The sequence below is a fragment of the Oratosquilla oratoria genome, chromosome 9 (genome assembly GCF_046742065.1).
Source record: "Oratosquilla oratoria isolate Oo_2021 chromosome 9, ASM4674206v1, whole genome shotgun sequence".
Classification (NCBI taxonomy): domain Eukaryota; kingdom Metazoa; phylum Arthropoda; class Malacostraca; order Stomatopoda; family Squillidae; genus Oratosquilla; species Oratosquilla oratoria.
In genome coordinates, this window is record NC_134785.1 from 29083379 (window position 1) to 29110821 (window position 27443).

At 39.0% G+C, this 27443-nt stretch overlaps 1 protein-coding gene across 1 annotated transcript; it reads right to left on the bottom strand.

Moving 5' to 3' along the window:
* Positions 1–5887: 5887 nt before the first annotated feature.
* Positions 5888–27443, bottom strand: KdelR (ER lumen protein-retaining receptor). The gene is made up of 6 exons (XM_076190167.1): positions 27255–27443; positions 19147–19247; positions 17544–17702; positions 17099–17245; positions 11676–11781; positions 5888–6440 (listed from the first exon to the last, which is right to left on the bottom strand). The coding sequence occupies exons 1-6, from the start codon at positions 27343–27345 to the stop codon at positions 6406–6408; spliced, it is 639 nt and encodes a 212-aa protein (XP_076046282.1). The 5' UTR covers positions 27346–27443; the 3' UTR covers positions 5888–6405.

A 27443-nucleotide genomic window follows, 5' to 3' on the forward strand; every position in this document is an offset into this window, starting at 1 on the left:
GCAATCTCTGACTCATTTCTACATTCCTTGTCTAACCTATTCTCTTCAATCTTCAGACTCCTTTCTCCTTTGTAAACAAAAATGGTGATGTTTCTGACTACCAACTTGAATGCATGAGATTTGTAGTAATTCTCTATGATTAATCATCACACACTTTCACTAGGTAACAGCTCACTTTATACTTACTGCTTATCTGATGCTCCTTCATTTAGATTATTTTTGAACACACAATATTTCACTCTGTTGAAAAGGAAAATCTAATGATCAGGGCCCCATTTAATGTCATGAATCTTGGTGTGTTCTTATAAAGTACTTCTATTTGGCCATACAGAAGTTTATAGAGACCACACATTGATTTGACAATTTACCCTTTTACGAATTTCCATTTCTCCACAAGGGAAATAAAGGCTATTGTACAAAAATAAAACTTTCATTACCTACTCTACTAGTTTCATGAGGAATGGCTAAACAAGGAGTGAGCCTGTATGACTCTCATCCCTTTTAGATAGGGCATGCACAAGTGCCATGTGCGGGTGCCATAAGGCAATTATTTCCTAATTTTCTTATTTGCCTGAACTCACACACAAACTTCTTTTATTTTGTGTGACTACTGCTTACACGGAAAGAATGAGTGAAGAAAGATTAGTAAAAGAGGTGTGGAAGGCAGAGATGGAAGGAGTGAACATGGGGTGACCAAGGATGAGATAGATGGATGGGGTAAAAGGGGCATTGGGAAAGAGGGGAATATCTATTGAGGAAGGATGGGAGAAGACAGAATATAAGGGTGAATGGAGAATGGTTGTGTATGGATGATGCTGTGATACATGAAAGGGAGTGGGTGAGGGATGGGGTGGTAGGGTTATGTGTGTGAAACATAAATTGACACAGCCTGAAGGGATTTCTACCAGTCTTCTCTTTTTCTGCATGAGGGGACAGAGAGGGGGTGCCAATATAACGAAATGGCCTTGCCGTGGATGTGCTGTTTCTTACAACACTGTTCCTGACCCAAGGCAGGGAGCAAGATGCAGGGATGACCCATCATCCAGGAGGAGCCAAAATAAGAGGGAGGGAGGGAGGTGAATGGGAATGGAGTATGTGGGGATGAAATGGGTGGGAGTGGATTTTATGCCTTTGTTTTTTGGCTATCTCCCATGTAAGGGGGAAAAAGCCTTTGGTATATGTATGTATTGCTTACAAAAAGACACTGCAAACCTATCTAAAATTTCTTTTTAATTTCTGTAGTCTCAGGTTTTGGCACTACTTATGTTTCTTCCTTCTGCGCATTTGCATTCTTCTGCACATCCTATGCCTGACCTGGGTTGGCATGAAGATCTGTGTCCCTGTTTTTTTTTTTTTTTAGACACTCGCATCCTTTTTCTTTTGACCTGGGTTTAAACTTGAATTACTTCTACCATCATATTAACTACAACTACTACACACATCATATATCACCACAGTAGACAGGAAGACATTGTAGGAAGTAGATATATAGGATAGGAGAAAGATGTTAGGGGCCATCAAGAGTTTTTATATGAGTAGTAGAATTTGTGTTAGGCATGGAAATGGTTTGTGGTGGAGTTGGGGTTGTGTCATGTCACTGTGGTTGTTCAATGTGTACAAGGGTGGGGTCATAGGGGAGGTAGATGTGAAGGTAAAGGGCAGAGGATTGGAGAAGGTTAGAGGGACTGGAGGGAAGTACGAGATGATCCAGTTGTTGTTTGCCAATAACATTGTACTTATGGCTGGGTCAGAGCAGGGTTTGAGATAGCTAGTGGACTTTGGGCAGGTATTTGGAGAAGGTTGAAAGTAAATATGGGTAAGAGCAAAATAATGAGATATTCAGGGTGAAGGTGGCAGCAGGCTGGAGACAAGTTTAAAGTATTTAGAGTCACATTGTAGTAGGGAATGGAGGAGTGGTGGTGGAAGTAAACTGAAAATGTCTTGGAGGAATGAAAAGTGTCATGTAGATGGATGTGAAGAGAAGACTGTATGAAGGGGTAATTGTGCTTACAACACTGGGGCAGAGACTTGGAATTTAAGGGAGGCAGAAAGATATTAAAATTTGTTTGAGATGAAATGTTTGAGAAGTATGGTGGGTATTATGAGGATGGCGAGTGTCAGAAATGAGTTGAGGAGAAAGGAGTTGGAAAGGGAGCTGGCATATAGGACAGATGAAGGAATACTGAGATGGTTTGGGCACATGGAAAGAATGAATGAAGACTAGCAAAAAGAGTTTGTAAGGTGGGAATGGATGGGGTACACCAAGAATGAGATAGATGAAATGAAAAAGGGCTTTGAGTAAAAGGGGAATGTCTGTTCAGAAAGAAAGAAAGAAGGCAAGATAGGTATGAATGGAGAATGGTTGCAAATAGAAAATTAATTGACATGGCTAGAAAGGATTTCTATGTCTTCATGAGGGGACAAGGAGGGAAGATTGCCATGTAAATGAAGCAGCTGGACACCTGGCTAAAAACCCTGCCTACAACCACCATAACACCCTCCCAAAAGTGATCCAAGAAGGGGATCTAAATGCAGGGCATCCTGAAAGGAGCAGAGGACCACCTTGGCTTGGCCATTAACAGTCTAAACTCACATAAGTAACATACTAAGTATGTGATGTAGTTTGTAAAAAATAGTGTTGACTGTTGGGCAATGTTTGCCTTATTTCTGAATTATGCTAACTGAACAATTTTCCAAGTTGAACTGGAGAGAGGCCATTGAGGTTGTGGGAGGGAAGGGGAGTAGCCTTTGTGAAGTGGGGAGAGGTCACTATGGTGTAGGTTTGGTATTACCAACCATTCATATTCCAGGTTGGTTGCAATTAACTGAGGATTAATGGTGCTTCTATCCTTGTTAACACCTTCATGCCTCTGTTGTACATTACCTTATGTTTTATGCATTGGTCTAATCCATGGGTTTCCAACCAGGGATGCTTGCATACCTTTAGGAGAGGTGGATGAGACATTTCATGGGCACATGTGTAAAAACTTGGATTTGGCTTTTTTTTTTTTTTAATTATTGTCACTATGTTATGTTCTGTAATTTTTCTTTCCATCATCCATATCATGTCTTTGCATGATCTTGGAAATGATACAATAGTTTCAAATATATATATTCATGTGTTTAAGGTACACAAATGTAAATAGTTATATGTGCAATGAATGGACAGAAGTATGTTTGAACATTTCGTCAGACTAGATATTACAGATAAGTACATTTAATATGTATAGTCTGAACTATCCATGTGATTCATCTTGTGGAGGGGTGAGAGGGGAAAGAGTTGGAGTAACATTCTAAACGAACTTTGATTTGAATGTGAAAACTCAAAGGTCCCTAACTAATTCCCTAAATGATGTCATGACCATGCGAGTATATAAACACTACAGATGTGTATGTTAGTTAAAAGGAGGACCTGAGAAAGAAGCAGAAAGAAATGAGATGAAAAATAGTCTATTGACTTTCCTGATGTTGAATCACTGCTGATCTTTACAACTCCCTGTCCTAAATAGAGTTGACTGGTACTCCTGATGTTGGCTCACTGCCGACCTTTACAATGCCCCAGCCTGAATAAGAGTTGGTTGGTACTCTCTTGATGTCAGCTCACTGCCAACCCTTATAATGCCCTGGCCTGAATTTGATTGGTACTCACCTGGTATCAGCTCACTGCAGACCCTTACAATGCCCTGGCCTGAATAGTTGATGGGTACTCCCCAGCCTGAATAGTCAATTGGTATGCTTCTGATGTTGGCTCACTGCTGACCCTTACAGAGTCAATTGGTACTCCCCTAATTTTGGCTCGCTGCCAACCCTTACAATGCCCCAGCCTGAATAGATTCGATTGGTACCCTCCTGATGTCTGCTCATTGCCAACCCTTACAACGTCCTGACAGAAGACTAGGAAAGAGTTGTCCACAATTACCATTGTAAATAGGTAATTATCTTACCTTCTCCATTTTAAACTAAAGGATAAACTGGAAATAACTATGTGACAGTGATCACTGAAAATATTATGTAATCAGTGTAGTGAATATCAAGTAAAATGATATTCTCAGTTTCTCAATTACTGTTTTCATATATTAACAAATTTATAATTATAATTTCTATATATTCATAACTTTTAGTAATAAAGTTTAACTATAAATGTTCAGTTTATTTCCTCCCACTTAAATTTATCAGAACCTGGTTAGGATATTCACTAATTAGGACAAATATTACTAAAGTAATTAAGCACTAAAAGAGGAAGTGATAATCCACAATTGTTTTTTCAATTCATAGCTATTTATTTAGCAATGGATGGTCTGACCAAGAACTCAATATAAATTCAAAATCTCACCAACCCTGGCAGACCGCCCCCCCCCCCAACACAAAGAACACCTTATTTCACATGTTGGTCTAGTCCAAGGATGTAGTTTGGTTAAGCATGTATTTTGTAGGAAGTTATGAAACTGAGGTATTGGTTATTTTCACTTAGGTTTTGGTGTACCATTTCGTTATTTGGGGTGGTAGATGATAGTTTGTGGTTGTGTAAATTGGTCATTCCTGTATTATGTATGAGCACCATGGGGAGGAGAAAGGCAGTAGTTGGTTTTCTTTTAAATCCCACTTCAAGATCTTGTTAACCTCTTCCACTAGAGATGTAGTGGTGAGGGCTACACGACTCCAAAAGAGGATTGATATCAGTTGAGAACTTCATCCCAAAGCACCACAAGGAGGTGGCAAGGCAGCAATCAGCCTTCTTCCAAGGAGAGAGGTCTGGAGGAAGGCCTAGCTCACTCTCTCACATTGTCAAAATACTTGTTCAAGTGGTGGGGTACCCTCCAACTGATGACTATCTTTAAATCTGTGATATACAATTTTTTTTTCTTTTGCAAGATACTTGACAATCTAATTCATGTGTAAAATTCCTTTTGGTGATGTCATGAATTCACTGCCTGAAGCACTGATCCAATAGTTATCTTTTTATGATCTTTATTTTACAACAAATTCTTATACAACCACTCTGCTCCCCTTTATCTATTTACTATGCACACAAGGCCAACAAAACAACATATAGTATTGCCTTTTTATACAAAGTTTATTTACCACAATGAATTTTCTCATGTAAATGACCACATGAATACCACATCTAGTGATGTGCTACATTCTTCAGCAGTTAGCTTTAGAGCCCAATCCCTTGGAATCTGAATAATTTGATATGGACTTGTTTGTTCATGTTTTCTGGTTGTTTGTATCAAGAAAGCTATAAACATCATTCACACATAAAACTGATAAATGTAATCTACATCTATACTTGGGTTTCTCTTTCAAAAACAAATTTGGATTCTTCAACTATTGACCCAATTCTCGCTCACTGCAAAGTATGAATCTTTCAATCACTGATTCAATTACTTCTCATCTTGAAATTACAAGATGGAATTTCTTGACCATTCGCAACTTATGGTGTACTGACATAAGACATAAGTGCAAAAAAGCATGGCATTCATACCAAGAGGACATACACTAGAAAACTGATATATATATATTTATATATATATTTATAAAAAAGGATCAAGAAAAAACACAAGCTTTGGTCATAAACACTTCGTTTCATCGTAAAGTGGTCAGTCTTGTGTTCAGGTTCTAGAAATTCCTCCTTAAATAAATTATCGCCTTTGCTACACTGGGAACTAGAAAGTTATACTACAGTAACAAACAAATATAGCTAATGAACTATTACATTTTCACAAGAGTAACCTTATAAATACTATTTGGAAGGCCTACTTAAATTTCTGGATAAGATGTCAACAAATTATCAACTAAAATGCCACCATACCACAAAGAGTGAAAGTATTTATATCAGTAAAAATAGAGAAGTTGTATCTATCTTAAAAAAAAAAAAAAAAAAAAAAAAAAAAAAAAAAAAAAAAAAAAAAAAAAAAAAAAAAAAAAAAAAAAAAAAAAAAAGCCCTAGTATGTGGCTATCCTTAATGCACCATACAGACTCAAATCAAAGATAAAAACCTAGATATCTCTCAGGTTCTCCAGCAGACCGATCTTGTGTTGTGCTTCCTTCCCTCCCGCCTTGAGAAATTATACCTTTGTCAGTTTTCTTAACAGTGAACCTTTCCAATAATAACAATACTAATCATTGGAAAACAAAGAAAAAGAAAATAATAATAACAAAATAAAAAAGTCATCCTTGTAACCCCTTGTGCAGTTGAATGTCAAATGTCATTTAGCTGGAGCCTTGTACCTCCAACTCATTGGAAGAGAGCCGGAGTAACATTCCATAGAAAAAAGAAAATGCTGTCTGAAAAGTGACCCTTGACTTGGCAGTGGCAGCAGGTCTGCCACTCCTACACAGGTAAGTTGTAAAAAGAATATGGAGTTCTCAAAAGACTGGGTAGGTTGTACCAAGTCCTGTGTCTAAGCTGGTAGCTGCAGCTTCTTTCCTTGTAGAACTGAAATACACAAGAAATAATATCTTGAAAACATGTACTGGTATAGAATTGAGCAAGACAAGACACCTCACATACAGTGGGCATGAGACAAGGTTGACCTTTCATCCACAAAGAGTTGGATGAAAGGTAAACAATGGGTGACAGATGGGAGTGGATTGGCTGGAGGCAGGTCTATGAGAGGGGGGGGGGGTACTTTGTTCAGGGGCCCAAAAGCTAAGAAGGGCCCCACAGCAACAATGCAACATCCACCCCCCCTCGAGAACAAGCATTTTCTACTACCATCAGCCTGATATACATTCACATAGAAAAATATCACTGTGCTTATGTGATCATAGAAATAAAGCATTTACAACAGTGTACATGTAGATTAACCGTCAAATCCTCAATTTTGAGAAAAATTCTTGCTTGCCTGGGGGTCCCAAACAAGTCTTGTACTGCCTAGCAAAATTTCTTCTGGATGCCCTAGATGGGGATAGGTGTGTGCTTTGGCTGGCTACCACCCTTATAAGAGAGTCCTAGGTTTATGGCAGTTTCTGCTTCTGCAGTTTCATGGTTATGACACAGGCAGTGTTGGTCCTTATCCTTAGGTAAATACACATACAAAAAATTCAGAGAATCTTGTCCTTCTGTCAGAGTTATAGTTGAAAAGACTAAATGCATCTTACTCTTTAGTTGCCAAAAAGAACACATCACCTTATGGAAGTTACGCCAGGAACAAGAGAAGCAAAAAATTAGGGAAATTACCTCAACAACTCTAGGGAGACTTGGATGGGACAGAACAGATTGATAGCAAATGTAGGTTAGGTCAGTATAACAGAAATGGCACATACAATGAAAAGAAAGTTCAAGTTGCAAACCATAAAGTAACCAAAAACTTTTGGAAGTTAGTACAAGAAAAGTTAAAAAATATTTGGATTTGGAAAGACGGTAATGAAGAGGAATGAGCAATGACATGAAAGCTCTTATAGGAGGGCAAAGCCAAAAATGATAGGAGGATGTATTTTTTTAGGGGGGGGGGGCAAATTGTCCGTCAGAATACGAGGAATTGGTTTCTACAAAAACAGGAAGGTAGTACTGCAAAGAAATCACTACAAGGAAACTAAGAGTAGCATAGCATATGTTAACATTGATGGTTTCCTATTGGCTAGGTTGGAGATAAATGACTGGATAAACAAGCTTGATATTTTGTGTCTAGTGGAGACCAAACCCCCAAAAATGTTGATCTACAGTTGGGAAACAACAGATACATCTGGAGAAGAGATAGACGATAAAATGGATGGAGGGGTAATGTCTGTGGTGAGAAATGACAAAGGTGGAAGAAGTAAATCTGAGTGACGGAAGGTCTGAAGCAATTCACCTAAAAATTAGTAGTAAAGGGCAGAATAAACAAGACTTCATGGTGATGCATGTCCACCTCATCCCAAAGGCAAGAGCTGGGAATGAAACTGGATATCAAGAAATGTTACTGGATATAGCTCTTTTCCTAAAGAAAACTACTGAACAGAGTAACAATTTAGTCCTTGCAGTGATGTCAACTTGGATGAATGGAAAGCAAGTGGCAAAGCAAATTCATGGGGAAATACTCTTAAGTAAAGCACTGGAGAACACAGTGACCTGGGCAAGATATGAAATTCCCACAAGATTAGATCTGTTACTAACCAAATAGCCAGACATCATCAGCTCACTGAACTACCTTTGCCCCATAGAAAAAAATGACCATGTACAATTGAATTTCAGCTGTAGGATGAGGAAATAGAGCCAAGGAATGAATCACACAGGCAAGGGAGACTCAATTTTAGGAATGTAGATTATTTTGGGTTGAAAAATTTATTTGAAGAATTCATGAATACCACAGGAATAGAGAGGAAACCAGAAATCTTCCTCAACATTTACAACAGGGGAGTGACCAAACATGTGCCGAAGACTAATGGAAGGAAGAGGCAGAAACAGGATTGGTCTAACAAAAAGTGTGAGATTACAAAAAAGGCCAGGGATGTGGCTTAGGGAAAATGAAGGAAGAGAAGAAAGAATAAAACAGAAGCTTACAAACAAGCTAGGAATGACTATACAAGGATTTGAAGGGAGAAGAAATTTTTTGAAAGAGGTGTAGTAGATAAATGCAAAGATGAACCAAAACTGTCTTACAGGTTTATAAATTGTAAACTGAGACACAGAAGTGATTGCCCTGTTAATAGTGGATTAGTCTTCACAAAAGAGCAATTTTTAGGGGGAGAACAAAGAGCAAAAAACCATGTACTGAAAATACAAATGTAGACGTGAGGGAAGTGCTCAATCTCTTGGGTTCATTGGATATAACAAAAGCTTCAGGACCTGAAAGGATCTCAAACTGGATACTTAAAGAATGTATGAAACAACAAGTGGACAAGACTTGTGGTCTTGTTACTTGTTCATTGAAAGAAGGTATTGTGCTGCTTGATTGGAAAAGGGAAAATGATGTCAATTCAGAAAGGTGGAAATAAAGACACCACTAAATTATAAGCCTGTATGACTGACCAGCATAATAGTGAAATTATGTGAAAGGGCTCTGAAAGATCAATGAACCAAATATCTTTACTTTAGGGACTATATGGGGTGCCCTTATGGGCCAGAGCCACATATAATTTTGTCTAAGCTAAAGGAAATCTCTACCAATAGAGAAATTATGCTACTCTATTGTACTGTGACTGTCCCCTGTTATAGTGTCCTCCCCACTCTTCTTAATACTGCCCTGTAACACTTCTCTGAATATATAGTTCCATTTTTGCCTCTGTCCCCTGTGATAGGGAGAACAAGAAACACTATTAAGCATTCCCACTCAGGTTGTAAAGAATATAAAGGAGGGAAAAAGGAGAGAAATAAAATGGGGGAGGAGTATGACAGAAAAATTTGAATGTAATAAAAAGAGGTTTTGGAAGGAAGAAGTGGTGAGTAAAGTAGAAAAGGCAAGAGGCACAGAGGGACAGATGTTAACAGATAGAGGGATTGGTGGGACTGCAACACGGATGTGCCATGTCTCCATGGCTGTTCAATGTGTAGATGGATGGGCTGGTGTGTGAGGTACAGGAGAGGGTAATGGGCAGGAGAATGGAGATGGTTAAAGAAAGTGGAGAAAAGTGGGAGGTGAACTTTTTTTTTTTTTTTTTTTACTGACTGGCTGTGGCAGGGTCAGAAGAGGGATTAAGAGAGTTAGTGATGGAGTTTGGGAGGGGAGGTGATAGGAGAAAGTTGAAGGTAAATGTAGGTAACATTAGGTGATAGGAGAAAGTTGAAGGTAAATGTAGGTAACAGTAAAGTGATAAGATGTACAAGGGGAGGGGATGGCAGTGATTTGGAACCAAGTCTTAAAGGAGAGAGCCTGGAGGAAGTGGAGGTAAATTGTTGACAGAGAAGCAAGTAAATGTTTTGAGGGATTAAAAAGTGTCATGAGAAATATGCATCTGGGAATGGATACAAAGGGGAGACTATATGAAGAGGTGATACTGCCACTGGTGCTGTATGAGGTAGAGACATGGAGTTCAAGAAAGGAAGAGAGGAAAGGTTTAAATGCATTTGAGATGAAATGTCTGAGAAGTATGATAAAGGGTACAAGGTTGGAGAGTGAAAAATGAGATGAAGAGAGGTGGAAAAAGAGATGGCAAATAGGGTTGATGAAAGTATTGGGATGGCTTGGACACATGGAAAGAATGAGTGAAGAGAGATTAGTAAAAGAGGTGTGGCAGAGGTGGATGGAGTGAACTTAAGGGGACAACCAAGGATGAAATGGATGGGGTGAAAGGGGCATAAAGTAAAAGGGGAAAGTCTGTTGTGCATAGAAGAGAGAAGGCAGGAGATAGGGGTGAGTGACAAATGGCTGCATATAGATGATATCGTGATGCAAGGATTGGAGGGGGTGGGAGATGGGGGTTAAGTGTGAATGATATTTTGATGAAGCTCAAAAGGATTTCTCAGTCTTCTCTTTTTCTGCATGAGGGGATGAAGATAGGAGGGTTGCCTATTAAGTGAAACAGCTGTGCTCTGGATGTGCTGCATCTTACTACAGTGCTCCTGACTCATGGCAGTGAATGGGATACAGAGATGACCCATCATCCATGAAGAGCTAAGATGAGAAGGAGGAAAGAGTAGAGGATGGGAGTGGAATTGGTGGAAGTGGGTGCTTGCCTTTAGACTTGGCTACCTCCCTTGTAAGGGGAAAAAGCCTTTGGTATATGGATAGAGCAGTGACCAACACAATAGTGAAATTATGTAAAAGGATTGTGAATGGACCAAATACCTTGAAGAGAGGGGCATTCTGACAGTAAGTGTGACTTCAGGTCTGTTGAACCTTTTAAGATTTTACTTGAGTGATTGATGCACTACAAGAGAGAGGTGGGTAGACTGTGTGAACCTCAACCTAGAAGGCATTTGATAATTCATCTAACATCTGACTTTTGTGGAAACTAGAACAGATTGGAAGACCGAGAGGCAATTACTAGAATGAATGAAATTCTTAGGAAATATGCATGAGGACAGTAGTATAGGATAAGATGTCAAAACGGAGAGTAGTAATGAGCGAAGTTCCATACAGTTCAGTGCTTGCACCAATATGTCTTGTTTATGTTTATGACGTGATGGAAGGTACAACAAGCTATGTCAACACGTTTGCATACGATGCAAAAACCATGAGAAGAGTGAAAAAGAAGGAGGATGGTAGACTAATGTAAAAAGATGTACACTATTTTTGTATGGAGCTATGAATGAATGAATTAATGAATGAAAGAGAGAGAGAGATAGAGCAAAGTACTGGAAATGGGGAACAATGGCAATAGACAATCAAAACATTCCTTGGGAAGTGAGTCCATTACAAAAGCAAAAGAGGCGAGATTTGGGAGTCCTCATAAAAGCAGGATTGTGGAAGAGATGTACAGGCTATTGCAGAAGATTAAAGTGGTGTTCACTACATGGATGAAGAGATGATGAAACTCACCAATACCTTGATTATGTCCAAAATTAGAGAATAGGAAATGGGACCCAATGAGCACTGCTCCTTTCCTGTATACTACAATTAGGTACAAAAAGTTAAATCCACACATCTACATGCATCAACCTACCAAAACTCCGTATCCATAATCTTATTATACTGACATTCACTACTATTCTATACCACACCTTGCCACTCTCATGAAATGCTAAAGTATCTCCTCAAAATCTGCCACAATTGGTGACACTTAATAAAGTTAAGACATGTCATATACTTACCTTTAGTGATATATAAGTAGAAGAAATCACAGTAGAGAACAGTCTGTACAACTCCAGCAACAATCGCTATCAGATCATAGAAGCCCTCAACATAATATCGGTACACCTGAAAATGGAGAAACTTGTGTCTAGATATTATATGTCACACCAATGCTATAATTAGAGAAATATGATTTTAATGTTACCATGAGCCCACTGACAATGATCTTTATAACTGTTCAGACTGAAAAATATTTCTTTGAAAAATCTGTAACCAGTAAACAGAAACAATAGTTACTACTGCTTGGGGTTTCCCTCAACTGAAAGCCTGCAGCCCTATAGTACTCTAGTCAGCAGTGGTCCTAGAGCCCTTGTACAGATCTCTATGGGAGGAAGCAATGTTGGTTTATTGTCTGTGTTGTATTTGATGTTCCTGTCATCAATCAGAAGCAAAGCAGCAAGAACAGCACATCCAGAGAGGAGCACCACTGCTTCATTTATTTGGCAATTCTTCCTCCTCATCCTTTCATGCAAAACTAGAGAAGATGAGAAGAAATCCCTTCAGGCCACATCATTTTATTGCCCACAAGTTTCTCTAACTTCTCCATTCACTACTTAAATATCTCCCTTCACTCAAGGTCCCCTTCATCCCATCCATCCATCTCATTCTCAGTCTTTACCTCAAGTTCACTACTAAAGGAAAATAATAGGTGACAATTTGCTGCCATATTCTCCCCTTAATATATTTCCTCTTTACAAGGGAAAAGGGGACAAGTGTGAATGTAGTAGTTTCAGAGGGATTAGCTTGTTGAGTGTAGTTGGGAAGGCGTATGGGAGGATCTTGGTTGAGAGGATTAGGAGAGGAACAGAAGGAGTAATTGGTGAGGAGCAGTGTGGATTTAGGACAGGTAGAGGTTGTGTAGATCAGATCTTTGTGGTAAGACAGATATGTGAGAAAGCTATAGGAAAGGGGAAGGATGTTTTTTGGGCTTTTATGGATCTGGAAAAGGCTTACGATAGGGTAGACAGGAAGGCACTGTGGGAGGTTATGCAGATGTACAGGATAGGAGGAAAGCTTCTGGGAGCTGTCGAGTTTTTATGAGAATAGTAGAGCTTGTGTCAGGATTGGAAATGGAGAGAGCGAGTGGTTCGAGGTAAAGGTGGGACTTCGTCAAGGTTGCGTTATGTTGCCCTGGCTGTTCAACTTATACATGGATGGGGTGGTGCGAGAGGTAAATGCAAGGGTAGTGGGCAAGGGATTGGAGATGGTTAAAGAAAATGGAGAAAAGTGGGAGGTGAGCCAGCTGTTGTTTGCGGACGACACTGCGCTTGTGGCAGGATCGGAGGAGGGATTGAGGAAGTTGGTGGCAGAGTTTGGGAGAGTATGTGATAGAAGAAAGCTAAAGATAAATGTGGGTAAAAGTAAGGTGATGAGATGTACAAGGGGTGAAAGTGGCAGTAGACTGGAAGTGAGCATTAAGGGAGAGCGACTGGAGGAAGTGGATAGTTTTAGATACTTGGGTGCAAATGTGGCAGGGAAAGGTGGGGTGAAAGTGGAAGTAGAATGTAGATTGAGAGAAGCGAGTAAATGCCTTGGTGGATTAAAGAGTGTAATGAGGAATAGACATTTGGAAATGGATGCTAAGAGGAGACTGTATGAAGGAGTGATTGTGCCAACAGCACTGTATGGGGCAGAAACATGGAACATAAAAGAAGAGAGAAGGAGTTTGAATGTGTTTGAGATGAGGTGTCCGAGAAGTATGATGGGGGTTACTAGGCTAGATAGAGTGAGAAATGAGGAGGTGAGGAGGAGAACAGGGGTGGAAAAGGAGCTGGGAGATAGGGTTGATGAAAGAGTATTAGGATGGTTTGGACACATGGAAAGAATGAGTGAAGAAAGACTAGTAAAAGAGGTGTGGAAGGCAGATGTGGAGGGAGTGAACATGAGGGGACGTCCTAGGATGAGGTGCATGGATGGGGTGAAGGGGGCTTTGGGGAAGAGGGGAATGTCTGTTGAGGAAGGACGGGAGAGGACAGAAGACAGGGGTGAATGGAGAATGGTTGTATATGGATGATGTTGTGATAGCATGAGGTGGAATGGGCGGGTGGATGGGGGGTCAGGTAGTATGTGTTAGCAAAATTTGACGCAGCCCAAAGGGATTTCTCCCTGTCCTCTCATTTTATGCAATGGGGGGACGGAGAGGGGGGTTCGCCGATTTAATGAAGCGGCCTTGCTGTGGATGTGCTGTGTCTTGCGACACTGCTTCTGACCCAGGGCAGTGGACAAGGTGCAGGGATGACTCGTCATTCAGGATGTGCTAAGATAAGAGGGAGGGTGGAGGGGTGTGGAGTGTATTCAGGGGTGGAATGGGTGGGATTGATTTTGTGCCTTTTTCTTTTTGGCTACCCCCCTTGTAAGGGCGAAAAAGCCTTGGTATATGTATGTATGTATGTATTCTCCCCTTGTACATCTCATCGCATTACCTTTACCCATATTTATCTTTAACTTTCTTCTTTCGCATACCTTTCCAAACTTGCACATACTTGAGGGAGTATGTGTGAATGATATTTTAATGCAGCCAAAAGGGAATTTCTCCCCATATTCTCTTTTTCTACATGAGGGAACAGAGAGTGGGGGTGTCACTGATTAAATGAAGTGGCCTTGCTGTGGATGTGCTGTCTCTTGCTACATTGCTTTTGACCCAGGGCAGTGGGTGAGATGCATGGATGACCTGTCATCCAGGAGGAGCCAAGATAATAGGGAGGGTGGGGGGAGGGGGGTGAATGGGAGTGGATTTTATGTCTGTGTGTTTGGCTACCTCCCTTATAATGGAGGAAAAGCCAATGGTATATGTATTACTAAAATAATTAAGCCCTAAGTAAGTGATGTGATACAGATACATGGGATCGGGGGAAAGCTGTGAAGGGCAGTCAAGAGTTTTTACAATAGTAGAACCCGTGTTGGTATTGGAAATGGAGTAAAGGTTGGGCTGTGTCATGTTGCTATGGCTGTTCAAAGTGTGCATGGAGTACATGGATGGGGTGGTACATGAAGTAAATGCAAGGGTAATGGGAAGGGGATTGAAGATGATTAGAGATTGTGCATAGAAGTGGGAGCCGAGCCTGTAGTTTGCAGATGACACTGTACTTGTGGCAGGGTGAGAGGAGGGATTACAGCAGTTAGTGACAAATTGGGAAGGTATATGATAGGGGAAAGTTGAAGGTAAATGTGATTAAAACAAGTGATGAGATGTAAAATGGGAAAGGATGGCAGCGAGTTGAAGTCTTAAAGGAGAGAGGCTGGAGCAAGTTGATAGTTTTAAGTATATGGGGTTGCATGTGGCAGGAAAGGGAGTAGTGGGAGTTGAGGTATACTGTTGATTGTTCATTCCTTAACTATACCTATCCATTTATTTATGTATTTTATTTGTTTTTACATTATTATAGTTTTTATCTATTATTTTATTATTATGATTTTTTTTCGCATCCGACCTAGATATGGACCAAAAGGTCTCCTGTCAGCATGCTCCGCCTTTGTAATCTTTGTAATCCTTTGAGTGAAGCAAGTAAATGTCTTAGTGATTGAACACTGTAAAAAAAAACAGGCCTCTGGGAATGGATGCAAAGAGAAGATTATATGAAGGAGTGATTGTGCACTGTATGAGTCAGAAAGAAATTTAAATGTGATGGGTTGGAGTGATTTCTATGCCTTTTTCTTTTTGGCTACCCCTCGTGTAAGGGGGAAAAAGCCTTTGGTATATGTATGTATGAGATGAAGTGTGAGAAGTATGGTAAGGGTTACAAAGTTGGATAGAGAAACAAGGTGATGAGGAGAATCAGAGTGGAAAGGGAGCTGGGAGATGGGGCTGATGAAAAATTATTGGAATGGTTAGAACACATGGAAAAAATGAGTGAAGAAAGATTAACAAAAGTGGTGTGGAGAGCAGAGGTGGATGGAGTGAGCTTGAGGATGATGGTTGGGGTGGAAGAGGTTTTGATCAGGCACAGAATGTTGGCTGAGCAAGGAAGGGAGATGGCAGGGGATAGGAGTGAGTGGAGGATGGTTGTACATGGATGATATTTTGACGCAGCCCATAGGGGATGAAGAGAGAGGGTCATTGTGTAAGTGAGGTGGCCCTGCTGTGGAGGTGCTGTGCCTTGCTGAATGGGACCTTTCGCAGTCAGGCTCGTAGATTCTTATTAGCGCTAGAATTTTCAATTGTCTCGGATTTCACGAGGCATAGGGGTGACTTAGCTAATTTGGAAACCGATATTTAAAAAAACGATACAACATAAATTGCTGCATAATTGTATTTTAAATTAAAAACATGACTCTTAATGTTATAATTTTTACTTACTGGTGTGTGATAAGGCTTTGTTAATTTAATTATAAGGTAAAACTAAAAATAGGTAATTATTTTTACTGAAGTATGAGCAGTAAAAATAAGAGGATGTAGATTTCGGTTTGTGCATTTTATCTGAGAGTGTTGAAAAATAATGGATATCACTGTCACGTCCTGTATATGAAGATAATCAGCGAGATAAAAAATAACAACAGTGGTGGCATACGTACGAAGTGAACGACGTTTTATGTAAAGAATAGCCTCTTAGATCTGCTGGGAGCTATTTTCAAACAAATATAACTAATTTTACGTGTGCCGTGGCAGAGTGCACATCAGATTCAAGAAAAAGTAAGAGAAACACAAATGTTATTCGTACCGAAAAAATTAAGTCTTCCATGCAAAATTATATTTTCCATACATTACATGGATTTGCCTATTGCTTGGTGCATTCAAATGAAAGTATATATCAGTATACGTTCATTGAAGTCGGTAGAAAATGACAAATTGCTTGGCTTGATACAATTGTAGGCTGTTTTACGAATATAATCTGTAATTATAGAGGCTCAAACAATGCTATATGCCGTTTCCAATCATGAAATTGACTTAGATTTCAGACACAATAATGTACAACGATATACCTCTGTAAGCTTATAAAACTTGCCCAAAAAAGTATTTATTTTCCGGCAAGAATTACAAAATCTGGCGGTGTCTGGTATCAAATTGCTCACTGCGAAAGGTTCCATTGCTTCTGACCCAGGGAGTGGGCAGGAGACAGGTATGACCTTTCATCCATGTAGAGCTAAGATAAGAGGGAAACAAGGATAATAGATGGGAATGGAACAGTTGAGTGTGGGTGTGGCTTGACTTGGCTACCTCCCTTATAAGGGGGAAGACAGATGGGCAGGACCTGAACACAGCTACAAGATTTTCTCTTATCTATGCATTTATGAAATACCATTTCTGTGAGACTGATTAATAACAATAAAAATACATATGACCCCAAAATATAGACACCAGAAACAGTGCACAAGTAGACTTGAGATGTACATTCACTGTCTCACTAAACCTGGGGCAAAAATGGATAATTTCAAGGTTGCTTACCCAGTTCAGAATGTAAAGTGCACGGTAAGATCCCAGAGCAAACAAGTAATGGGATGTGATGCTCTCTGCTTCTCCAGTTTTGCTGACCATGAACAGTTGTGGCAGAATAGCAACAGACTCCAGGTAGATACTGAAGGTCCACAGTATCTGTTAAAAAAAAGTTAAGTCAGAACACAAATACAATGCACTACTCAAAGCCCAATTGGCATACAGTATCCTAGGGATAATTTAATTTTATATCAAACTCAATTCTTCAGGCTACCAGGAAGATGGTGACTTTCTTATGACTTGTTTAGTGGCTGAAGACCATAAGAGCTCAGAGTAGATAGCCTTCCTATCTACTTCATATGATCTGTATTTCAATCCATGTTATTGGTCACCTTAGTGGCTGTCACCCACATATGCTACCATTCCATTACAGCAGGCACCCAAGTGGCATACTAACCTCAAGTGGGGAGAAGTCATGATTGATAAGAAGTGCCAGAAGAGCAGTGGGAACAAGCATGAACTCTACACGGAAAGTATCATGGTTGTGGTCGTAGGTGGCCTTGAAACGCACATACATCAAGTAGACGGTTGCATATGATGCAGCCAGGAAAATCACCTGAAATATGAAAAGTCAAGGTAAGCTAAAATGAAGACAAGAAGTATGGTCCAATATCAAACTTTCAAATACCCTATTCATTACTATCTATATACTAAATGCTTCTTCCCTCTTATAATGGAGGTAACCATTCAAGGTAGGCCCCCACCCCAACACATTACATTCTGATCTGTCACCCATTTGTTTAGTTTTCTTTTTAGTTCATGGATGAAGGATCATCCCTGTCTCCTGTCCAGACCCAGTATATACACAATAGAGCCAGCTGCTTCATTTAAACAATGACTCTCTCTCCTTCCCTTATAGAAATAAAGAAGAGGAAAAATCCCTTTAGGCTGCATCAATTTAGAGTCCATGCACCCTCTACCTTTCCTATACCAACACTGTTCCTAACCTATCACTTCCTCTGCTACACGACTTCCCCCTCACTCTTCACTTCCTTCCAAAACATCTTTACATTTTTTTCTTCAAAATTTTGTCATACTCATACCCCAATTTACAATTGCTTTCTCTCTTTTTCTTGTAACTTGTATGTTTCCCGAGTCCTAACTTGCAACCAATCCATATATGCTCACTTTTTCTCTTGTACTACCACCATTCATTACCTTTCCTTCAATTCCCTCCCATTCTCTTAATTCCACACATCAACTTTGCACACTTATTCCTTAAAACATACCCATTTTTCTATTCCTACCCCTTTCCCTCACCACCTTCCATACCTCTCTTTGCTTCTCTTGGTATTGTTTCTCTTTTTCATTCAGTTTGTTAACTCAGCACCTATTTTCTACCGTTTTCCTCCACTTTAAATTCCCTTTCTACTAATACTGACCTGACACTCCCCCCACTCCCTCCCCTGAAAACATGAACATGAAATTAAGAGAATGGGAGGGACTAGAAGGAAAGGTAATGAATGGTGGGGCAAAGGTGGTAGTACAACATAGTCCATTACCAACCATCCTTCCCATTTCATTACCAACCATTCACACAACTCAAATAGAATCAATCAATTGTTGCTTTAAGTTTCACTAAGTGCATAATCCACAGCCCTGCAGCCCCCCAGTAGCTGACAACAGTCCTCAGAACCTCCCAACAATCTCTCTTGGAAGAAATTTTGGACTGTCAGCTGTTTTGTGTCAGTGCAGGTCTGTTTCCATGTTGCTGGCTGAAAGTAGTAGGGAGAGGTTAGCAGTAGCCAGTTGTCAGTTCTACATGTGTGAAAAAATGGAAGAAATACAGTTGAAGATAAAAGAGAGATAATGGGCCCAGTCTGGAAATCAATTGTCAACCCTTCAAGGGTGCACCTCCTGGAGGTGAGGAGATTGACAGGTTTTGAAAATGGTTAGTTTCACTGTCCATCTTACAGGACCACATGCAAGTACCCATCATTGGTCCTGATATGTAGAATAATACAACAAAACAATTTTGAAAAGCTAAGTCTTCTACATGCCTTCATAACAGAGTTGTAGAGCGAGATGTAATTAGTGAGCAGATCAAGGTATCTGGTCGTGTAGGTCAAGGCAAACAGGAGCTGTGACCTTCCAGATATACCTGAAATACAAATGTATATATATTTATGACCATCATTCATTGCAAAATTATAAAAGATCATGCCAATTTATAGGTAAATGCTGTAATATTAAAAGGTAACAACTTGTAATGCAACCTCTTGTGATATGATGTATGCATATCTCTATACTTTAGCACTACTAAGATCCTTGAGATGTGCAAATAGACAAAAATACAGATGAGAAAAAATATAAATACATCAAGGAACTGGAAGGAGTTAAACTACTTTGATATGAAAGTACAGCACCTTGGCTAGTTAATCAACAAAATTTAAATAATTAAAAACAGACAAACAATAGGTACATGTTTATGGTATGGATTGTAGTTTCCTGGCACATCTATTCTTGCACCACCAGTGTACATAACCTTGTACAGTATTTCATGTGATGGTCTAGTTAGTTAAGGGTGTTTATAGTTTGGTTAATAGTCCTGTCTGTTGTAAAGAGATGATAGGGGTATTGGTCTTTTGCCATCCAGGATTTAGTGTGGTCACTGTTGCTTGAGGAGGTAATGACCAGAGCTGGGCGTGCTCCTAGGTGCATTCCTCTGTGTCCTGACTATGCATGTGTCAGTCAGGACACTGAGGAACGTGTCCAGCTCTGGTGATGACAGTGGGTATTTCTTGCAGGGTGTTCTGGAAATTTGTTTAGTATGTGTGGTACTGTGAGGGAAGCTTTATGCTGTATGTATAATGTGTGTATATATATGTGTATATACACTGTACATATGGGCTGGAGATTTTCTCTTATGCATACCACATTGAAAGTGATGACTAGTTGAACACATTATTTTCTTGAGAGTATTTTCCATATGCCTAACTATGGACTATGACTTCACAATAGGTATTCATTACTGCTAGATCGCAATTTCGAGTACAACACCCTTCTTCAGTAGCATAGGATATTCTCTCTATGGTTAGAGTAAGAATATTCCAATGAATGGTATGATATTTCATTTTATGTGTTAATACTTGTTGTTCACTAGGGAGGTTACTGGATAACTGGGAGAGGTTACCTGGTAACTTGGGTAGTAACAGGTTGTATGCTTGGGAGATCATCCGGTTTCAGGTTACAATGTTGCATGCTTGGTTTTGTGGCATTTTGTCCCATATTTGGGCTTGTAGTGTTTAGTCCCATACTTGGGTTTGGTGGCAGTCTGTTCCATGCTTGGGAGGGCCTTGAAATCCTCCGCTTATATGTTAAGGTTTGGGCTCAACTCTTTGCCTCTAAGATTGAATATCATCACACCATTCATTGGAACATTCTTACCCTAACCATAGAGGAAGAATACCTCAAGCTACTGAAGATGGGTCTTGTACCCAAAATTGCAATCTAGCAATAATGACTACCTACAGTGAAGTTATAAACCTCCTTTCAAAGGAGAACAAGTCCATTAATAAGGCATATGGAAAATAATTTTAAGAAAATAAATGCACAACTAATCATCAATGTCGAGGTAAAAAAAAAAAAAAAAAAAAAAAAAAAAAAAGGCAATCCACCATTTCCAGCTTCTTCAAACCTGCTGCTCCCTCCCATCCAACCCCCTGCCCTGCATCAGCTGATCTGGATCCCCTTCCTCCACTTCTCCAGTCTACATCTGGCACTCTCATCCACCTCTGCTGCATCTCTTAATCCAACACTCACCAACTGCCACTTGTGTGGATGTTTGGGCCTAGGGCAGAAACTCACTTTGGGAATTGGCCCAGGACATAAAGCACCACCAATTCCAATGGGTCTATGTCCTGGGCCCAAATGCCTACTCAACTGGCAGCTGGCAAGTGTTGGATTAAGAGACTTGAGTGTATTTGTAGTTGTTTCTAATACAGGTATTGTATGTTACTGTAATATATAAATGCTATCTCTATTGCAGCCTGAGCAGATAACACACCTTTGTCACTCATATCATATCAGTAAAGAGTTTCAACAAACTCTACAACTTGAAAGCATGTAACTAATAAAGAACGCCCTGATCTGGCACTTCCCTTTCCTTATCAGCCATATGTTCTTAGGTTTAACACCTTCAATATGGTGATGTACTTTATTTATTCTTTTCTGGCTACTTGCAGGCTATTTGATCTAGGTGAGGTGGGATTGGTGGGTAGGATGGCGGAACTCCAGCCTGACCTGATTTTGGTCAACCAAGACCCCTTCGTGCCTGAATCCAATACCTGACCCCACTTTAGCTGAATAAAATCACTTGTCATAAGCCAGAATCTGTACAGTGCATCAGCATACTGAAGTGGGTAAGCAATTCTTCATATGTATTGAACTTTTATACAAATTTAATTATGTACCGGTACTTTGCTAATGTGTTTGTATCACTGAATGTATTTAGTCTCAGTTTTCATATCCTTATGTTTGTTCTCCAGTCCATATGAAACAAGATAAAAGGAGTCACTGAGGACAGCTCCAGCAGCATCACAAGCTGTATTGTACATCACTGCAAAATGTAGAACACCACGCACTCAGACTTACTGGTCCCGACAAAGCATAAGAAGCACAACCTATTGGGAAGTGATGAGAGGTTAAGCTAATCTGTCATCACAGATAAAGAGGAGAGATAAGAAAGAGGGAAGGAAGAAAGACTGTATAACACAGAATTACCAGAAGTAAAAGATTTACTTATAGGAAGATTAAAGAGCAGATGTGATAAACATAATCGAATTGTCATAATTAACAACATAAAGGACTGTCGCAGATTAGAATAGTCTGACAGGAATTAGAAATAATTAGGAAAAAGGTAAATGGGAGAATAAATATGAAGAGATGGAGATTATAAGGACAGAAGGCACAAACACGGCATCTTGAAGCACGTCACACCTTGGTTCATAGTGCATTACTTCACTTTAAGGGGACCGGCTGATCAAAAGATGAAAATCTTTATTAATTGGGTTATTGCACAGAAATTTATGCCAGGAGTTAAGGACACCATATACATCTTTCCTAACCCAAAAAAAATAATCTGCAACCCTTTCATGTTTTGCCCCCCCATCTCCCTTTCAAAAAAATTGATAATTTTGAAATGACTACTCCTCCTATAATAATTGCTCTACATGAATGAAATTAATATGGTGGAAGGACCTTATCCAGACCTTCAAACTAATAGAGAGAAATTTTAGTTGAAGTAATTAGTTTGTGGAATTTTAATTTTTATATCTTTTCCCACCCCGTCCCCCTTCAAATAGGAAAAATTTTTTTTGGCAAAAATTAACCCTTTCAGATATTAAAAAAAAATGTTCTATTTCGTCAATCAGGCAGGTTTAGACATATTATGTGTGAATTTTCAATGAAATTGATTAAGAAGTTATGGAGGAGTAGAAGTTTGAAGGTATAAAACTTAGGTTTTGAGATACGGGCCGTCAAAGTTTTCACTAACTTTGAACCCCTACATACTAATATAAATAAGGGATATCATGGCATTTCCTTATTTAGCTTTTTAGGCTTGAATGTTGATGATATTTAGAATAAAATTTATTCATATTCAGTCATATATGTTGATGTCCAGTCATATAATCCTCTGTCTTCTAGCTCCTGGTCCCCACCTGCATTTTAGGCAGGTTATTACATTAGGGTGTCATAGCTTGCTTACTTTGTAATTATTGCCTTTTCCTAGCTTCCTGAAGGTGTTTGGTTTGCTTGCGAGGACATGGCATCTCAAAAATAGTATAACAGCTTGTCAAATGACAAAAGGATTGATGGTGGCTTGCAGTGGAGCGTATCACTCAATTTTTGTCTACTGTTTATCGCTTTCTGAGGCATCTACCCATTCTGGGGTCTATATATAACCTCTGGTACAGAGACAGAGTTGCCAGAAGTCACTAGGAATAGCACTCAATCATTACAAATTATTTTTATTTATTGCAATAATATATATATTGTAGTGACCAATACGTATCATAGGGCCGAGATGGGGTCGAGTTGGGGGGAGGAGGGGGTTTATTTGCCATAACTACGAAAATAAGGCGAATTTTGATTAAATACTCCACATACAGACTGTCGATTGCCATACGCAGATGTAGAATTTTTTCCCCCAGTTTTTCATTTTTTTCCCAATTTTCATCGATTCTTGACCAGCCGGTCCCCTTAAGCAAGTTTTCATGTTATTGATTTCCACCAAGAAAAACAGATATTACATTGATAGACTTTAATTTACCAAATTAACATTTTGTTTTGTATTGATATATCATGTAGGTATGCATTCCTTTAGTAATATCTTCCTTTCTTACATAAAAGATCTCCCATTATAGGTATTTTTTAGAAGTGCACACCTACATGGTATGGCATTAGAATATCAAATATTAATCTTATCAGAATAAACAAAGTTGCATTGGTTACTCTAGATGCCACGTTTGTTTGGACAGATTTGGAGGTTGGCGATAACAACCTGTTGACCTCTAGAATTACAGGTACAGCTTTACTAAATGCAGGTTAGGTTAGGTTAGAATATATGAATTAATCATAAAACAAGAATTTAATATCCCCATTAAACTTAACTCCAATTGCCCGACCAACACTAACAAATCCCTTCACAATTTTACTTTCAAATATAAAAAAATTGTTGCTAAATCATTATCACACCACCTGGAAGTTTTTTCTTTTTGGAATTACCTGTCAAATCATTTAACAATCTATAAAGCTTAGTGATATCAAACCCTGCTTCATCAATTCTATGCTTATAACATTGGGACTTTCTATCTCTTACATGATAATCTAATTGATTTTTACAAATCTTGTATTCCTCTTCAGTATTAACAGTTTTCAACCCCCAGGCACGTTCAGTCTGTCGTTTTCAACCCCCAGGCACGTTCAGTCTGTCGTTTGTGCCATGTAAACAATGGATGCAGCGTCATGCGCAAGTATCGTTTGAACTACGGAGAGCGCACTAAACTAAAAAATTCACTCAATTTTTTTTTTTTTTTTTTTTTACAATTTTTTTTAGTCAGTTCAAACGTAAAATCGAAAAAACGTAAAACGAATGAACGTAAGTAGAGGAGCGTCTGTATATCAAGATTTCCCTCATTTCATAGCTCCCTAATCTGAAGGGTTTCATTGCCCATAGATTGGATGTTTACTAAACCACATTTTAAGCTGGCACTGGTATTCCTAATATCCATGATCAGCAACTGCTTTGATTCTCATAATTTCAGCATCGAAGGCCTGGCAGCACTTAGAATTCACCCTCTGATTTGTCTCCAATTTCCTGTGTAACACAATTAATACACATTTCAGAAGATGAGCAAGAATGTGTGTCATGGTTCTCAGAACAGATCCTACAAAATTGGGTTTCATCTTTAAATTTATGATCATCCTTAATATGCCCGTACCTGCCACTGTGCCCTCATTAGCCTCTTTTAAAACTCGCTATGACAGACATGCAAGACTGATCCAATAACTTGCTAACAAGTCATACAGGTGGGGATCATGACAAGAAGCTTTGCTTCTTATTTTCTCACCGTTTCTCGATTTGCAGTGGCTATTTTTACGACGAGTCATAAGAATAGTCCTCAGGCTATTCTTACGACATGGTTGATAGCACCCTCTATTGTGAACTTTTGAACTAAATTCAAAATGGCTGCTACTAATTTCAAATTACTTGCAATTGGTGCAGAATTTGATTCATTTGCAGCTCTAAAAGTGGAAAAAGTCTAATAATGTAAATCTTTATATCAGGAACTCCAGAACAATACAATCAGCTACTAAATGTGCTCCTAACAGAAGTTTCAAACCTGAGCTGCAGTATTTTTCAATAGATTATTGCTGTCAGCATGGAGGTAGAAAATACCAGCTGAAATCTACTACTGGGACACGACCAAATCAAATGTCTATTCCAAGGCATCTTCATACGTCATTAGCAACTTAAGATAAATTTGCGCCTTTAAAAAAATTTGAAACAACATTCCTGGGAGGATTGTTAGGTTAGGTTATTGTCGTAAAAATTTAGTTCAAAAGTTCACGATAGAGGGTGCTATCAACCATGTTGTAAGAATAGCCTGAGGACTATTCTTATGACTCATCATAAAAATAGCCACTGCCTTCTCGATTAGGCAAGCATGATATCTCTCACTAAATACTGACCCCATTGTAACACGACCTTATCACTATTTTTCCAATCTTAGGAGTACATTTATAGATATGCTCTGTCCCACCAGCTATCTTTTTTTTTTCAGTACAAATTTAACCTTACTTGCAATGTCAGATTTTAAACAAGGATTTTGCTCAATGTTCTTAATACATTATCTTCATCACTATGAACATTGGAAATCATAATCTTAGGATGTAATTTACCAACTTTTTTGGTGGTTACATTTTTAACTTTACTTTCTACTATCATAGCAGCAGCATTCTCAAAATTCATAGTAATGTTACCCTCAGATGAAAATCAAGTATCAATAATGGGAATGTCATTCAAAGGATTTGAAACTTCTTCCTTTATATCCCCAATCTTACTGGCTCCATCATTATTTTTGATAATAAAATTCTTTTTCTTAACCTTTTCAGCATAAGGAACTTTTTTCACATTTTGCTGATTGACATCCCTGATGGCACTTTGCAGATCCTCAACTTTCTTAGTGAAAACATCTAATTTAGCAACACTACATTGAACAACATGATCATTTTTACCTCACGATTCTCATCATCATTCAAGGTATCTTGTATCATCACTTTTATTGTAGATATCTCTTCACTCACACATTTCTCCATGAAAAAATGCCACTCATATCCTCCACTGCTTTCCGTAAACCAGCTTCATGTACCTCGAACTTCCTAGCACTATATAAGGAAATATTGCCATGCTCCTTTTCCTTACAGAATCCATAACCAAATTGTAATAACCCCCCAGCATTATGCTCAGCTATAAAATCATAAACTGCAGTTGGAATACTAGTACATTTTGCATGAAACTATATGTTGCAATGCTTACACTCAAATGCTTTATCCTTGGTTTTAACAAGTTGTTTACACCCCCCCAAAGTTGCTTGACTTAGCGTCAACATTTGCGTTGGTGTTTGAAGTCTTTGGATACCTAGTTATTACTTGAAGATAATAACTGGGTATCTCTTGTTGATTAATGGTTCATTAACATATACGAATATTGACCCTTCTTTGAAATGAATACCTAGTGTACAGTAAATGGCTAAAACACTAGCAAATAGTTGAGACCATATTGTACATATCGTATCAATCAAGCTCACCTAAACACGTTCATTCATCACCACTGTTATGACAAATTTCACAAAGGCAAAGCAGTATGTCCTCCAAATGAAAACATTACCTACTCTCCTAAACCTACCTCAATTAACAAAATCAGTTATCTTGATCAGAAATGTTGATTATGCACAAGCTTGCTGGCCAGCTCGGCCCATCGCCAATTCAGGCCATTAACTGCTTGAGACATTATTTGTTTTGATAGATGGTAAGATGCTGAGGTTGAAGAAAAAGTATGATAAATTCATGTTCTCTAACCTAACCTAAACTACCTAACCTAACCATAGTGGGCAGACTTGTTCAAGTAGATGGGCCAAATTGGGCCAATGGCCCAAGTTGACCCTACACAATAGTCAATACACAATATATATGAATACAAATCTATCACCTTGTGACTAACTTTCAATGACAATCGAATCACAATCCAAATCAAACCAAATCTAATTACACACTGATCTACCACTCCTTGAGGTGTGGTTAACGTTAACATTACAGGAAACTGCCACCACGGGAGCAGCAAATATGACTGGTTGCTGACCCCCCAACAAATGTCAATTCCTGCAAATAATTTTGAGAATATCAATGAAATTAATTGACAGGTTGACTGCAAAGACGACTTAATTTCACATGTTTCCTCTGAATAGGCAGTTGCCTACAGAATATGAAATCAGCTGGAACTGTCATCAACGACCACTCGGGCAAGGTAAACAACACAGTGGACCAGCCAACCTTTGGACAAATCTCGTCCTACTTTAACGTGAAAATCTAACGTGTTTCACTATACCTGCACACGATCGACTCGTCCATATCTTCAGAAGTAAAATGATAATAGCAAGAAGGTGAGATAGATCACCAGCAAGCCGAAAGATATTCATTTTGTTCACAAAGCCTATCGAGCTCTTTCACGGTGGCAAATGACGTGGCTGGCTGATTGTGATTGGCCGGTCAACAACAGATGTCGCTGGCACATAAA

What these genes read in the sequence shown, in the direction of transcription:
- KdelR (XM_076190167.1), bottom strand. Translation starts at nt 27,345, where the DNA reads ATGAATATCTTTCGGCTTGCTGGTGATCTATCTCACCTTCTTGCTATT. An exon ending in TCTACAACTCTGTTATGAAG is followed by an intron (nt 17,703 to 19,146) that starts GCATGTAGAAGA and finishes TTCATATTTCAG; the next exon opens with GTGATTTTCCTGGCTGCATC. An exon ending in CACTTTACATTCTGAACTGG is followed by an intron (nt 11,782 to 17,098) that starts GTAAGCAACCTT and finishes CTCCATTTTCAG; the next exon opens with GTGTACCGATATTATGTTGA.